The 17,801-nt window shown below is 40.6% G+C and overlaps 1 protein-coding gene across 1 annotated transcript in view; it reads right to left on the bottom strand.

Moving 5' to 3' along the window:
- The window catches only part of LOC124260968 (retinal homeobox protein Rx-like), a 48,287-nt gene extending 30,705 nt beyond the window's left edge, over window positions 1-17,582 (bottom strand). The window contains exon 1 of the mRNA XM_046695287.1: window positions 16,908-17,582. Within this exon, the coding sequence (XP_046551243.1) occupies window positions 16,908-17,205 (298 nt within the window). The 5' untranslated portion in view covers window positions 17,206-17,582. The remainder of the gene's footprint in view (window positions 1-16,907) is intronic.
- Window positions 17,583-17,801: the final 219 nt, after the last annotated feature.

Genomic DNA, 17,801 nt, shown 5'->3' with positions numbered 1-17,801 from the left:
CCAGCACATCACATTTAAGTCAAGTCGTCGGCTACACAACCTGTCAATATGTCAACACTTAGTTTCGAGGAAAAACGTTTCGGGCGGATATCGTTTAAATGTCCCTCGTTACAACTTCAGTCCCAGTGAATTCCGAGACACATCAGAAAGACGTGATTGACTGTAAACTAAAATCATTTGAAGTCAATCTTTTGATACAATCACTGATGCACGTCCCACTGACAGAGTCAGGCTTTAATGATAACTTGTTATCGGCATAATTTACACTACAAACACAGAGACATTGGTTTAACAATATTCCCATACACAGACCTTAATGGAAATGTGTGTTTGCAGTAGCGCTTTTTAAGGCTTTAGGTAAAATAAACAGGGCGAAGTAGGGCCGGAGTGGAGTGGTGCCCTGCACGCGTCCCGGGAAGTACTCACCGCGCGTGGGGAAAGCTGAGACAGTTAATGAAAAACAGATCCGTTAATTTCCCGATACGTCGTGCGATAGGCGCATGTAGTGGACATGTGTTTATGCAGACGAGGCGCATGCTGTTTTCGCCATGGAAGATATGTTTAAATTGAGACCTCTCAGGCCGAGAAAACTCAGACAAGCAAACATACTCGCAGTTTCAACCTGTATCACCAATATACATCGTGCAATTAGTTAACACGTGATACCCTTGACTTCCTCACGTCCATTATCATCATCATCATACATGATTATAGTTATACTAACTATTATATACCGCTCTACATATATATATGAGGGCATAATATAACTACCTTTAAAACGAATAGACACTGATATATTAGCCAATGAGTCATGGTGACAACACACTTCAATGTAGCCAGTGCGTCGTGGTGACAACATACTTCAATGCAGCCAGTGCGTCATGGTGACAACATACTTCAATACAGACAGTGTGTCATGGTGACAACATAATTCAATGTAGCCAGTGTGTCGTGGTGACACCATACTTCAATACAGACAGTGTGTCATGGTGACAACATACTTCAATGTAGCCAGTGCGTCATGGTGACAACATACTTCAATACAGACAGTGTGTCTGGTGACAACATACTTCAATACAGACAGTGTGTCATGGTGACAACATACTTCAAAGTAGCCAGTAGCCTTCGTGGTGACAACATATTTCAATGCAGCCAGTGCCCCATGGTGACAACATACTTCAATGTAGCCAGTGTGTTGTGGTGACACCATACTTCAATGTAGCCAGTGTGTCGTTGTCACACCATACTTCAATGTAGCCTATGCGTCGTGGTGACAATGTACTTCAAAGTATCCAGTGTGTCATTGTGACACCATACTTCAATGTAGCTATGCGTCATTGTGACACAATACTTCAATGTAGCTATGCGTCGTTGTGACACCATATTCAATGTAGCTATGCGTCGTTGTGACACCATATTCAATGTAGCTATGCGTCGTTGTGACAACATACTTCAAAGTAGCTATGCGTCGTGGTGACACTATACTTCAATGTAGCCTATGCGTCGTGGTGACACTATACTTCAAAGTAGCCAGTGTGTCAAGGTGGAAACACACTCCAATGTAGCCAGAGCGTAATGGTTGTCAGACGCCATACTTCAATGTAGCCTGTGCGTCGTGATGACAACACACTTCATAGTAGCCAGTGCGTCTTGGTGACAACACACTTCAATGTAGCTTATGCGTCGTGGTGACAGGGGCGGTGGGGTAGTCTAGTGGTTAAAGCGTTCGCTCGTCACGCCGAAGACCCGGGTTCGAATCCCCACATGGGCACAATGTGTGAAGCCCATTTCTGGTGTCCCCCGCCGTGATGTTGCTGGAATATTGCTAAAAGCGGCGTAAAACCAAACTCAGTCAGTCAGTCTTGGTGACAACATACTTTAAAACTGGTTCATGCGTTGTTGTGACGACATACAACTATTCGCGGTGTACTGAAGCTACGTCACAGAGAAATTGTCAAGCGATTATGTTTGATGGAGATGGTGATGCAATGCTAATGATTTATACACAGGATTTACACAGACGATAAATACCAGCCAAAAAAAACAGGGCTAAAATGCAAGTACACGTAAACAGTAATATAGCAGTCTTTCTATACGTATCCACGCCTGGCCCTCTCGGCGACGGCCTAATGTCTCTATTACTGCGTCTAACGGTTTCTAAATAGCCTCTAATGATGTTTCCATCTGTGTTTGTTTTGGTGCTTATTCCGCGAACACACATCTACATGTTGCGTGGAGTCGTTTACAAACATCGACAATTTGATCTGGAAAAAGAGAAAATAATGACACTGGCTGCAGTGTAAGCCACGGCGGCGAGGAGCCGTGGGGCGAGGATCCCAGGGAATGTCTTCTACATACATCTAGTCAGTGTTAAATATCACTCGCCATACCAACATGCTTGCAATATTCAGGAAGGAGAGTAACTTGAATTGATCAATAATTGGGATTGGACATACATGTATAAGAGTCAATAAGTATCACGATAACAACTGGGGCAATGCAGGGCTGTCCTTGGACTGCCACACTGAGGTGTGATCCACATCCAAGGTATTGGACTCAACACACAATATATAGACACGTGTACATGACACCTTCTGTACTCACACAGAGTACAGTACAGAATATACAGACATGTGTATATCACTCCTACACACAGTGAATACCCTACAGAATATACAGACATGTGTATATCACTCCTACACACAGTGAATACCCTACAGAATATACAGAATATGACATATATATCACACACAGTCCTTCCTTCTACACACACAAAATAAAGTACAAACATGACAGACATGTGTTATATAAAACATGACGCATAGTTCGGTATATACAACAGACCGGTATAACGGATAGTTCGGTATATAGAAGAGACCAGTATGGCACATAGTTCGGTATATACAACAGACCGGTATGACCCATTGTTCGGTATATACAACAGACCAGTATGGCAATAGTATACAGTATACAACATGGTATATACAACAGTGAATAGACCGGTATGGCACATGTGGTATATACAACAGACCGGTTAGGTATATACAACAGACCGGTATGACGCATTGTTCGGTATATACAAGAGACCAGTATGGCACATAGTTCGGTATATACAACAGACCGGTATGGCACATAGTTCGGTATATACAACAGACCGGTATGGCACATAGTTCGGTATATACAACAGACCGGTATGGCACATAGTTCGGTATATACAACAGACCGGTATGGCACATAGTTCGGTATATACAACAGACCGGTATGGCACATAGTTCGGTATATACAACAGACCGGTATGGCACATAGTTCGGTATATACAACAGACCGGTATGGCACATAGTTCGGTATATACAACAGACCGGTATGGCACATAGTTCGGTATATACAACAGACCGGTATGGCACATAGTTCGGTATATACAACAGACCGGTATGGCACATAGTTCGGTATATACAACAGACCGGTATGGCACATAGTTCGGTATATACAACAGACCGGTATGGCACATAGTTCGGTATATACAACAGACCGGTATGGCACATAGTTGGCACATAGTTCGGTATACAACAGACCGGTATGGCACATAGTTCGGTATATACAACAGACCGGTATGGCACATAGTTCGGTATAAACAAGAGACCAGTATGGCACATAGTTCGGTATAAACAAGAGACCAGTATGGCACATAGTTCGGTATATACAACAGACCGGTATCACACATGCTTGTCACACACCTGGGTATTCTGCTGCATGTGAGCTCATGCAAAAAAAGTCTATGAAAAACTGTCGAAACGTTTTGTTTTGTTTACATTTATCAACATATTTAATCAAAGACGTTCGGATTCTTTATTGGGCAAGATCTCAACTAAAATAATCGTTTTGTTTTTCAACTTCGATTGACTTCATTGATGGTGAAAGGGAAATGCTTACTGGTGAAATGGAATTTATTATACAATTTATTATCAATATTATACATGTGTGTGACAGCAGGTATGAGTAAACCTTAAACCAAAACAACTCCCAGGCGAAGGGCAAATGACAATGGCGGCTACCTATAGACTAACAACTAGTCTCTGAAATGAACATACATGTATTTTACAGAAAAAAGTTTATAGTGTAAAAATAAAATATAATGAAAAGGAGCCCTGAGAAGTTCATTTTCAAAGACCCCGAAGCTGTGGAAATCTAGACTTCCAACATTTTCTAGACATGCGTGGGCTTCCTCGGATATATTTGCTTCAGGGTCTGTATGGCAGACTAGGCTACCTACATCACCTGAACCGCGGGTCATAACCAGCCTAGGAGAACATGGCAGACCTCCGCCATCAGAGTGACTCCTCCAGGGATGACAACCTTGTTCCAAGTAAGCAGTATTATTAGAGACAAAATCCTTGTGTTCCTCTGGCCCGGAACTTTGGTGAGAGGTTCCCGAGCACGGCCACATATCTCCCAGTGTCTGGCTGTCACCGCTACAGCATGGCGTATTAATCACTGCCTCGGAGATCACAGATAATCGGCTGGAATTTGAACTATTATTGAGAGGAGACTAGATGGCCAAGATTTCTAAACACGATCTTCTATTAAGGGATTTGCATTCTAAGCAAATTCTCTTTTGGAATATTTTAAGTACATTATCGTATGTTTGCGTGCTTGTGCGGACACACAGGACAAAGTATATTGTTTCTGAAAACATAGTGGACAGGCGTACATTCAAGGTGAGGCATGTTTTCTCAAAGTAATTTTCTTACTGGTATAACAGTTAAAAGAAATAAAGGTATTTAACTATCATCTATCATCATTATCTGCACAAAGCTCCAGCCTGTTCACAGTTGTGTTCTTTGAAACGAAGATAAATTGTCATTTATGAAACAATCTGACAAATCATCGTGTTGGTAATTCAGTGATTCAGATTCCTAGATTCTCAGGGTCTCACAAAAAAGCTTCACCTTTTAAAAATCAAGCAATCAAAATCATTCTTTACTCAAACCGTGAATATATTCAAGTGGTAGTATGACCAACACATCTTCGTAAACATTCAGCTCTCTGGGTAATTGTGTCATATAAGATATTATTTGGAGCGTTTGCATGTTTTAAAGTACTTAAAATAAACTAGTTTATATTAAAATGATATTAACACCAAATAGAATACAGCAAACATCAAAAAGAATACAACGCAAGACATTATGAAGAATGGGAAGATGGAAAAAGGACGAACAAGGTAATTAACTCGGGCCATCGGCTCCCTTGGAGTTTATGAGGCATAATTTACTGAGAGAAACAAATAAAGGACCACAGTAAAATTCAAGCATTACTTTAATATTTTCCAGCTTTTATCATTGGCTTTAAATAGTGTTGTGGTGATGAATATTGAAAATAATAAAGGGACGCTTGAATTGTCCTGTGATTCTTTATTTGTTTCTCTCAGTATATCAATGGGAAGTTGTAACGTTGATATGTCAGTATGATCTATTGAGACATTACTTGTAATCTTGACATAGTGTGAACTACTGGTGGAGACGTGGGGGTGTTCGGGTTTCACTTCGATGGCTCAGTGCGCACAACAGAAAGCACTTGCATCATTTACCACGTTAGGAAGGCGACAGGTACATGAGCACAACTGTGAGAAATTCGACGCTGCATATCAGCAGCAGAAGATGGGCCTTTAGACAGTTGTCTTTTAAATAAACATTTCAAAGAAAGGTGACAGCCCCGAAATTTCCCTTCCGCAAAAACTAAGACAAACAAAGGAAGGAACGATATAATACAAGCAATTGATAAAAAGGGGTTTAGGTGGCATAGACCCACAAGTAAATGTCGAGGAACATCCACCCATCATAGGTTAGTTTGTCATAAAGCCTGTTGAGGTATGACAGTCTATGGACACCCGGATAAGGAGGACTTTCGTCAAGGGTATATAAGTTACTTTTTTATTGCCCAGTCTGTGACGGTGGGCAGACTATAAGCCCACTGGGACAAAAACCCCTCGTACAAAAAAACCTTAGGCTAAATGTCCCCATGACAAAAAGCCTTCGCAAAATTCCACCGATAGGATAAAATACCCTTTGAGTTGATTTTGAGTTGACAGGTGATAATATGATGGTTTCTAAGCTATTCCGGTATTCGACACAATATTAGACTTGTATGAACTGTAATGCATGTATGAACTGTAATGCATGTATGAACTGTAATGTATGTATGAACTGTAATGTATGTATGAACTGTAATGCATGTATGAACTGTAATGCATGTATGAACTGTAATGCATGTATGAACTGTAATGTATGTATGAACTGTAATGCATGTATGAACTGTAACTGTAATGCATGTATGAACTGTAATGCATGTATGAACTGTAATGCATATGTGTATGAACTGTAATGTATGTATGAACTGTAATGCATGTGAACTGAACTGTAATGTAATGCATGTGTGAACTGCATGAACTGTAATGCATGTATGAACTGTAATGCATGTATGAACTGTAATGCATGTATGAACTGTAATGCATGTATGAACTGTAATGCATGTATGAACTGTAATGCATGTATGAACTGTAATGCATGTATGAACTGTAATGCATGTGTGAACTGCATGTATGAACTGTAATGCATGTATGAACTGTAATGCATGTATGAACTGTAATGCATGTATGAACTGTAATGCATGTATGAACTGTAATGCATGTGTGAACTGCATGTATGAACTGTAATGCATGTATGAACTGTAATGCATGTATGAACTGTAATGCATGTATGAACTGTAATGCATGTGTGAACTGTATGTATGAACTGTAATGCATGTATGAACTGTAATGCATGTATGAACTGTAATGCATGTATGAACTGTAATGCATGTGTGAACTGCATTGCATCTATGAACTGTAATGCATCTATGAACTGCGTTATGCGCTTGATTTACATTTGTGAACTATGTGCTATTATCTATGCATCATCACGTTGCTAATGTTAAAACGTATATTATATTATATTTTAAATAATATATTCATGTGAGAATAAATTCATGTGCCGCAAAAAGATTTGTTGGTATTCTATTACATCTTTTCATTGAGGACCCTACCCGTTGGTTTTTGTTGTCATGAGGCATTTAGCCTAGGGGTGTTTTGTCTTGGGGCTTTATGTCCTTGTGGACCTACTTGTCCTACCACCGAGGTGGATATGTCCTTGGCGCTAAGCTAATTGATGCAGTATTGACGACATGCCACATGCTCCTGCAGTATGGACAGAGGAGCACTATAACCCTCACTGCTAAAGATAGCCCATTCTGACTGCAGAGAGTCATAGTAAACGAAGGTGGCAAAGGTTCCAGTTTTTGCTAATATATATGTGTGTTATCACGCGAGTGTGTTTTGGGATGGTTTATATCCTGCATTAGGAATAATCATTGTGCTTAGCGAGCCTTGGCGAGCTAAATACACAGTGTTTATTCCTAATGCAGGACATTAACCATCTAAAATCACATGGGTGTGGTAACTATTTATAAAAAAAATGTCATTCTTAGTTTATAATTTAAAAAAATGCGATTTCAATTGCCACAAATCATGAAACTAAACTTAGTGGAATGTGCAGAGATATCTATGACGTCACAAACATGTGCATAGTAAATAAGTTACGTCACAAGCTCGGTGACACAATTTTCTACTGATCACGTAATTGACTGCGTTATGTCATCTAGTTCCCATGCCCAGTAAGTATTTATGTTAAAGCACGTATTGTTGTCAACAAATCTTACCTAACGTTTGAAAAATAACAACAAACTCGTAGGGAACTTCAGAACCCTTCAGTTAATCTTTAGTTTACACTCTGAAAGTAGTCCCTAACATTTACATATGACATCTCTAATTTGCATCGATATCCGTATATGACCTCAACGGATACCGAAAATATCTGTTGGCTTTACCCACCGAGAACGCTATCCATTGTATGATGAATGCTTTTAACCCGTGAAAACGTTTGTATTGGTCTGCACATAAACACGCGTCTGGTGTACAACAGTATTGCTTTAACGTAATGTCTTATTTGAAGTCACTCCAACTTTACGTCTCTGCGTCTACGGTATGTTTGAGGTCTGTTCAGTACACTTAACGGTGCAGTTATATTGGTTATAAATTAGTCTGGTGCTTGTAGACTTTCAAAACTTTGCTGACAAAGTTGTGTGTTAAAGTGGCGGTGTGCACCCTCTGTGGGCCCCAGTTCACTTGTGACTGTCTATATATGAAGAACGCCAATGTTCCGTTGTGTGACACGATACAGCTAGTCAGCTTGTACCACAGTATGGGGCACGCAGTTAAACATATTGTGTACATAGCATGGGCTCCAATAATGATGCTACCACATCCTGCAATACAAGAATCGGATACAATGTGTTGGCGATAAGACTGCGTTGATCTTACCCTGCGAGGGTGACACGGTACACGACGGACTAATGAAGCGAGTTGACTCTCGCCACATTCTGTACCGGATCAGACACACATAGTAAAGCTGACTATCTCATCGTTTTAGCCTTGCCACTAGACACATAGATGAAGCGAACTATCTCATGGTTTTAGCCTTGCTAGTACACACATAATAAGTGTTGACTATCTCAACATCTTAGCCTTGTTAGTATACACATAGTTAGTGTTGACTATCTCAACATCTTAACCTTGCTAGTAAACACATAGGTAGTGCTGATTATCTCAACATCTTAGCCTTGCTAGTATACACATAGTTAGTGTTGACTATCTCAACATCTTAGCCTTGCTAGTATACACATAGATAGTGCTGATTATCTCAACATCTTAGCCTTGCTAGTACACACATAGTTAGTGCTGACTATCTCAACATCTTAGCCTTGCTAGTATACACATAGATAGTGCTGATTATCTGGATAGTACACCTTGCTAGTACAACATCGTTAGTGCTGACTATCTCAACATCTTAGCCTTGCTAGTATACACATAGATAGTGCTGACTATCTCAACATCTTAGCCTTGCTAGTATACACATAGATAGTGCTGACTATCTCAACAAATTGGCCTTGCTAGTACACAGAAAGTTAGTGCTGACTATCTCAACATCTTAGCCTTGCAGGTACACACAAAGTTAGTGCTGACTATCTCAACATCTTAGCCTTGTTAGTACACACATAGATAGTGCTGACTATCTCAACATCTTAGCCTTGCTAGTACACACATAGTTAGTGCTGACTATCTCAACATCTTAGCCTTGCTAGTATACACATAGATAGTGCTGACTATCTCAACATCTTAGCCTTGCTAGTATACAGATAGTTGGTGCTGACTATCTCAACATCTTAGCCTTGCTAGTACTACACATAGTTAGTGCTGACTATCTCAACATCTTAGCCTTGCTAGTATACACATAGATTAGTGCTGACTATCTCAACATCTTAGCCTTGCTAGTACACACATAGTTAGTGCTGACTATCTCAACATCTTAGCCTTGCTAGTACACACATAGTTAGTGCTGACTATCTCAACATCTTAGCCTTGCTAGTACACACATAGTTAGTGCTGACTATCTCACAATCTTGGCCTTGCTAGTAGATAGTGCTGACTATCTCAACATCTTAGCCTTGCTAGTATACACATAGTTAGTGCTGACTATCTCAACATCTTAGCCTTGCTAGTATACACATAGTTAGTGCTGACTATCTCAACATCTTAGCCTTGCTAGTACACACATAGTTAGTGCTGACTATCTCAACATCTTAGCCTTGCTAGTGCTGACTATCTCAACATCTTAGCCTTGCTAGTATACACATAGTTAGTGCTGACTATCTCAACATCTTAGCCTTGCTAGTAAACACAGTTAGTGCTGACTATCTCAACATCTTAGCCTTGCTGACTATCTCAACATCTTAGCCTTGCTAGTATACACATAGATAGTGCTGACTATCTCAACATCTTAGCCTTGCTAGTAGACACATAGTTAGTGCTGACTATCTCAACATCTTAGCCTTGCTAGTAGACACATAGTTAGTGCTGACTATCTCAACATCTTAGCCTTGCTAGTACACACAAATAGTTAGTGCTGACTATCTCAACATCTTAGCCTTGCTAGTATACACATAGATAGTGCTGACTATCTCAACATCTTAGCCTTGCTAGTACACACATAGATAGTGCTGACTATCTCAACATCTTAGCCTTGCTAGTATACACATAGATAGTGCTGACTATCTCAACATCTTAGCCTTGCTAGTACACACATAGATAGTGCTGACTATCTCAACATCTTAGCCTTGCTAGTATACACATAGATAGTGCTGACTATCTACCTATCTTGCCCTTGCCAGTGCATGCTCTCTTGAAGGTGAAGATGACCAATTCTTCATGTTGGCATTGCAAATATATACACAGTACCATGGTTGTTGTAAAACTATATTATTGTTGGTTATGGGAGCGTTGATCAGCTTCACAGGGACCCAGGTTAAGAAATGAACTATCTGCCCAGTAGTCCATATTTGGCCAATTCATGCAGCGTCAAATTAATTGTCAGTCAATAGACATAATAGACGTAAAATCTACACTGAAAGTAATTTCACAATAAGCTTGGGGAAAAAAAATCAAAATACAATTCAAAATACGTTGTATTGCCAATACACGTGTTACTACCAGGATGTCAGATATCAAATGGGCAGAAATTGCACTAAATCAGTCACTTCCAAATGTATTCCAAATGTTGTCATCGTCGCAACAGCGGGGGTCTTCCGTCTTTCTTTCAACCAACTCCCGGAGGAGAGTGTAGGGAGAGGGGGTGAAGATTGGGTGGAGGGGCACGCTGAGTGGAGTGTGGAGTGAATTCTTTACGTGGTCATGTGTTGTCTCATGTATTACCACAGCCATTTTACGTAACAAGTTATTATCAGAGGTTGCCTATGAAAAGCGCATGTTACACAGCCCTGTCGCATTATCAGCTTGCAAGTTCAAAATGGTATGTATCGAGCACCAGACATAAGATAGACCTACTGAATCACTGAGATGGTGTAATCATCATAGAATTGGTGCCATTAAGAGAAAATACTCATACCATATTAATAATAAATGTACCTTGTGAATCAGTGAGGTGGCACCTTCAACATGAAGATGGTGACAGTACAAGATGTGACTAAGAGCTTGTGAATCAGAGAGGTGGTACCGTCACCATGAAGATGGTGACAGCACAAGACATGACACAGACCATGTGAATCAGAGAGGTGGTATCGTCACCATGAAGATGGTGACAACACAAGACATGACACAGACCATGTGAATCAGTGAGGTGGCACCTTCAACATGAAGATGGTGACAGCACAAGACATGACATAGACCATGTGAATCAGAGAGGTGGTACCTTCACCATGAAGATGGTGACAGCACAAGACATGACACAGACCATGTGAATCAGAGAGGTGGTACCTTCATCATGAAGATGGTGACAGCACAAGACCTTCATCATGAAGATGGTGACATAGACCATGTGAATCAGAGAGGTGGTACCTTCATCATGAAGATGGTGACAGCACAAGACATGACATAGACCATGTGAATCAGAGAGGTGGTACCTTCATCATGAAGATGGTGACAGCACAAGACATGACATAGACCATGTGAATCAGAGAGGTGGTACCTTCATCATGAAGATGGTGACAGCACAAGACATGACATAGACCATGTGAATCAGAGAGGTGGTACCGTCACCATGAAGATGGTGACAGCACAAGACATGACATAGACCATGTGAATCAGAGAGGTGGTACCGTCACCATGAAGATGGTGACAGCACAAGACATGACATAGACCATGTGAATCAGAGAGGTTGTACCGTCACCATGAAGATGGTGAAAGCACAAGACATGACATAGACCATGTGAATCAGAGAGGTTGTACCGTCACCATGAAGATGGTGACAGCACAAGACATGACAGAGACCATGTGAATCAGTGAGGTGGTACCTTCACCATGAAGATGGTGAAAGTACAATATATGACATAGACCTTGTGAATCAGTGAGGTGGTACCTTCACCATGAAGATAGTGACAGCACAAGACATGGCAGAGACCATGTGAATCAGTGAGGTGGTACCTTCACCATGAAGATGGTGACAGTACAAGATATGACATAGACCTTGTGAATCAGTGAGGTGGTACCTTCACCATGAAGATAGTGACAGCACAAGACATGACATAGACCATGTGAATCAGTGAGGTGGTACCTTCACCATGAAGATGGTGAACAGTACAAAATATGACGTGGATCTTGGAGAGGGATACAGTAGAGCTAGTGAATGAGCCATTATGGATGTAGTGAGGTTATGAGAAATTACAAAGGCGTAGTGAAACATTTGAATGTCAAGTAACTTGAAGTACTTGATCTACTATGACTGACAGATTTTAAGAGATCAATTGATCACTCAATGAAGACATTCTATCTATCTATCTATCTATCCTATCTATCTATCTATCTATCTATCTATCTATCTATCTATCTATCTATCTAATCAGATATATATTATATATTTGTTTTCTCTAAAAAATATAATCTTATTTTAATGCGAACATTATTTTTCAACATACGTAGTCTCATGTCACTCTTGTTTTGAGGATCTTCATTGTTCCACGATACATCGATCTCTGTGTAACCAACGTTCTAAAGTTCTAAAAGAAATTGCTTGAACATTTGTAGAGGTACGCAATATCGAATATAAACATCAGAAGAGTTTACTTTCATTTTGTTCTATTCTATTGGAGTATGAACCTACTTTATACAATGTTTGACCCTCTCTATGACGGAGGGGCAATGCCGGGGTCGTGCGTCTCTATTATCAGCCTGATGACCGAACTGGCCCAGCGTTATCAAGCCCGACCCCCGCCAAGGTGACCACTTGTAGCCGTTTGGCCAGCTAATTGGAAGAGACAGACATATGGCCAGTGACTTGAGTAACCAATCCGCCGTGAACATACGGCAGTGGCCATCCCGTGCACGCCAACAGCCGCTCTTTGTGGCCAGTTTTCGGATGAATGCAAGTATGTCAGTCTTCACTACAAACATATCGGAAAAGAACTAGACTATCATTACTATAGCTTAAAGAACACTAAACTTTCTTATCTCGGAGTGGAGGTTATTAATGCTGTTTGTATCAGTGCTTCGAGATACAACAGTTCCAGTTTCCCCATTGAACCCAAGGGAACGGGTCATTGTAGTAGGAACTTGGGAGGTTTGCGTAAAGCATGAAAAGGCTCGGCTTTGTGTTGGCAGTGAATTTTTCCTGTCAACCGTCTTCCATGTCTGCCAGGAACATGGCGGTTGTCAATAGGCGGGCAGGTGGATAAACATCCCATGTTGTCTTACATGCGCAACTAGCCCCTGTAATTTCATAATTAACATGGAATTATAGCTCGGTAAACACGTCTTCAATGTTTTGTGCTTTGTCGAATGTAGGCAGTCGTAAGAACGACAGATGAAACGCTGACTAGGTAACGGGTAGTTTCTGGTAACATGCAACATGGGTGTCCCACAACACAGTTTTGCTGAGTGTGTTATCACAACAAAACATGTAGTTCTTGGACTACATGTCAACGGATATTTGCACATTAAGCATTTACTCGGAAAAGATTCGGCGAATTTAAGAATATTTGGTGTATAATTGTTTTTGATATTTGATATACAGCTGTGGTTTTTTTAACAAGAACGTTTCAAATGGCATAAAATGTAAAACATAACAAAATACGTTATTCTGTATTGGCCCGTGCAACACCGTAGGGTTACTGCGCTATGACAATATTCATTCCTCTGGGTTTGCGGGTACTTCCACAGTGTCACAATCCGCACAGAAACATTGCGGGTACGTCCACAGTGTCACAATCCGCACTGAAACATAGCGGGTACGTCCACAGTGTCACAATCCGCGCGGAAACATTGCGGGTACGTCCACAGTGTCACAATCCGCACTGAAACATTGCGGGTACGTCCACAGTGTCACAATCCGCGCGGAAACATTGCGGGTACGTCCACAGTGTCACAATCCGCACTGAAACATTGAGGGTTCGTCCACAGTATCACAGTCCGCGCGGAGACATTACGGCAATCGTTGATGATGAAGATACAGCAACCAATATCACCCCATTAATACCCCTTCTCTATCTAAACACCGTACACGGGCACAAATGGGACACAGAAAAGTCAATCTATTTTAAGCTGCAGGACACTAATGGTCAGTCACAACTAGCGGAAATCGCAATATTCGAACATTCATAAATAATATAATTAAAGAAATTAATCACTATCGCTAGCATTCATTAGTATAAATTAATATTTTAGTAAACTATACATTTTCGAAATATATCCAACGCTTGTGGATTAGTACCATAACATATTTTATAGTATACTGAAAACATGAAAATGTGCAGATCATTGAGTTGATCGTTATATGTGTCACATATGATAATTTAACGTTTTACATTAAAATCAAATTTATATTTTAAAACTGAATAAGGTATCTTAGGAGAAAAATAACATTAGAACTCATTTAAACAAAAACCTCAAAATATGTACACAGCAATGGAAGCATATTGAAAACAAGTTATCCTGAGCGTCCGCGATGAAGTGTATGAGGAGCATCTAATGAACTGTTTAGCGGCAACTAGATAGCTGAATATCGTCCCCCGCTGATACCCAAGAGTATAATTAATTTGAAAAGTAAACCGTTCTGGTTAAGAAGTCCGATCAAACAGTGAGCAAAAGGGCTTATCAGGTAATAAAGCAACTGATTGTGCGTCCCACAGGGACTATATCGGGGGCCGATACACACGCCAGCCAATTTACTCAGTTCAGCGACACTGCCAAATTCATATGCAATCGATCTTGAAAGAAATTTGTTGCATTCATGGTGTCGTTTAACTGATAAGACAGTCGTTATGTTTGTAAATGATGGTACGTCGTACCAGATTAACACATATTTGAAGCTCAGCATTTGCCAGATAATTTATGGAAATATTTTAAAGCGGTCAGTTATGTAATTCATTCATATTGGTGCCAATAGACAATAGAGCCATCATACATTTGAAGTATAAATTTAGGTACAGTTTCTTATCCCTATATAGTGCATACATCCAGGCATGCTCTTTCACACGGGAATAATGAGCGTGGTCATGTAACTACATGTTACAACAGTATCAGATATGACATCGGTTCTCAACACGCATTCATTACACGTCTCAAATATACATGCATGTCGATGAAACTCAATACGAATAGAACTTAAACAAGCTTAGCTAATGCGCTAATTACCCATTGCTTTTGTAAAGTGATATCTTTATTACTCTGAGGGGGCGGGCCTCTATAAACTCAATTACCATTCAAAACAACCAACACAAACATGAGGCGTTCTGTTTCCCCATACAAGAAAATACACATATTTGAAATATAACCTTGTGTGATTTGTTTAACAACAGTGAACCATTATTACTCGAGAAACAATTGTAGAACTGGTGGAGATAATTCAATTATCTCCTGTTATAATAACGCTGATCGGGAAAAGAATTCTAGTTTATCCCTGGCAGATATTTTTACATGTCATACGTAACATTTTAACATCTCCAATCTTGTCAATATATCGTACAATATATATGATCGAAAATTTATGGATTTCTATTACAGTAAGTACCTTTTAAAAATACTAATTTACATTTGGGAGTTGTGAAGTTGGGGGCAGTATGTTTGCTTCATTAACTTGAGATTACAATGTTTTAACCTTCAACCTTTTTGATCTGTTAAGATAACTAATCTCCCAACAAAACAATAACTCCTGTATGATGTGCCCTTAATCCCCAGCCTGAACAGAGCAGGATTTCTGTCACATCTATTTTCTTCCCAAATACCCGAACAGACAAAATTGTCAAAACTAGTTATAGTGTATTGCTACAACCCAAACAGTCTGTGTGCGACATAAGAAAATATCAACAAATTGAAAGCTTCAATATCCGCCATGAAAATAAACACGAACTTGATATATCTCTCAGATATACGCTTGTTATGCTATCATTTAGATATTTAAGAAATGTTATGAAATTTTACATGACTCGACGGGTGAAGTTTCTCACCTTAATGCGGAGATAAAACCCCTTCAAAGTAGGGATATTTGTATAGTAAACAAACAGGCATGTACACTTTGACCTAACATAAACGCGATGACAGCGATGAGAGTTTCCCAGAATTCCTGGAGTTCTATCCATTTGGATAAACCGAGAGTGTCGCCAACTGGGCAGCAACACCACTGTTTACACATACCCATAAATCATAGAAGAAAAATCTCTTTCAAGAAATATAGAAAATAAATGGGAAAAGTTCAAACGATACGAACGTAAGTTTTCGCATAGTCAGATTTTATCGCTGGAGTATCTCATTTCCAGCAGCACGATTGATTCGTAATTTATTTTCTTGCCTTATCTCCCTCATTAATGAAACTCTTGATACGCTCACGGAACTTACTCAATTTATTTCTTGCCTGACCCCGGTAGAGTTTCATTCGGTTTAATAGCCGTAAAATCTTTAGAAAAAGAATCGCGATGTTTTCTTCTTCCGGCCTGCAAATTAGTACGAAGGATCTTAATTATATTATAGACTTGATGACCAGCCGTAACAAATGTGATCCACGAGCAAAGAATAACTGGCGGTAAGCCGAGTGGAAAGTGTGAACACATTAGCGCTAATTTGTGAAGAGAGTACTTGTGGAAATTCTCACAAACTGATCACGGGAAAGTAACGCAGCGCCCTTCTATGTTTGATATAAGCTCACGTCTGTAATCTCCGGAGTTCATTTGGGTTGCCGAGTGTTTGCTGTATTATCCGACATATGGTCTGGGGTGTATACAGGCTTGGGTACGAAACAAGGGTAATGTCAACTTACAGCTATTGTTCCTCTCGGGCTGGTGGTGATGACCCTCAGGACTGCTGCCCGGGGGGTGGGGAATGTTGCCATTCAAGGTCGGGGAACACCCCTGTGGGGTGGGTAGTCCGTGCTGAGAAGGATCGGTGTTAGCAAACATTGCACAATTTTCACTTGGTAACTCTTCCAAGTCCAACAAATGGCTGACACTGAAGTTGGCTTTGTTGTTGTGTAATGCTGCCGCCGTGTAATGGTGAACTTTGTCAAAATTACTGCCAAACTGGTGATCCGGAGTCGGAGCTATACCGTAACTGCTCATCTTCCGACCTTCCTTCCTTCCTCACTTCTTCCCTCGTTCTCTCACACTGCGCGTTCTGAATTCACGCGGCGCACCTGCTGCTGACCACTGACCGGCCCTGTCTGGAGGATTCTGACCACTTGCAGCTTGACCAATGGTTCAACAGTTGATGTCCCTTCGAACACAAGGGAGTAGACGAGTAAACGCAAGTGCCAACATACAGTCCTCTAGCTAGAATGTACTCCCCGACGGAAAGTGGGGACGAAATGAATCCGCTGTAAACTGATCTGGTCCTTGTAAGAAACAGGCATAGTTTTTTGCCAGTTATTCCCCGCTTGTTGAGCGACAGGCGCCAGGATTCCGCCGTGCCATTGAGAACAGCTAAGGGGGTGGTACCAGTTCTGGGTCCCACGATTTTGGTTGGTAGGCTTTTGTTTACGCCGTGCTCCCCTAGCCAGAGTCGGAGAGATGCGCACTTGACTGATGGGTTTTGACATGGAAACGTTCTTCAGGCAATTCCACATCATATCCTACCCTGCACCTATCTCCAAATTCCTGATGATGTCAGGGAAGATTCCAGCATCTCTCACTCTAATTAACTCGCCTGTGTAACTTGC

Source organism: Haliotis rubra, unplaced genomic scaffold, assembly GCF_003918875.1.
Source record: "Haliotis rubra isolate DU_JTF1 unplaced genomic scaffold, ASM391887v1 Scf782, whole genome shotgun sequence".
Classification (NCBI taxonomy): Eukaryota; Metazoa; Mollusca; class Gastropoda; order Lepetellida; family Haliotidae; genus Haliotis; species Haliotis rubra.
The sequence above is the reverse complement of the archived record's forward strand: the minus strand, read 5'-3'. Positions and strand labels throughout refer to the sequence as shown.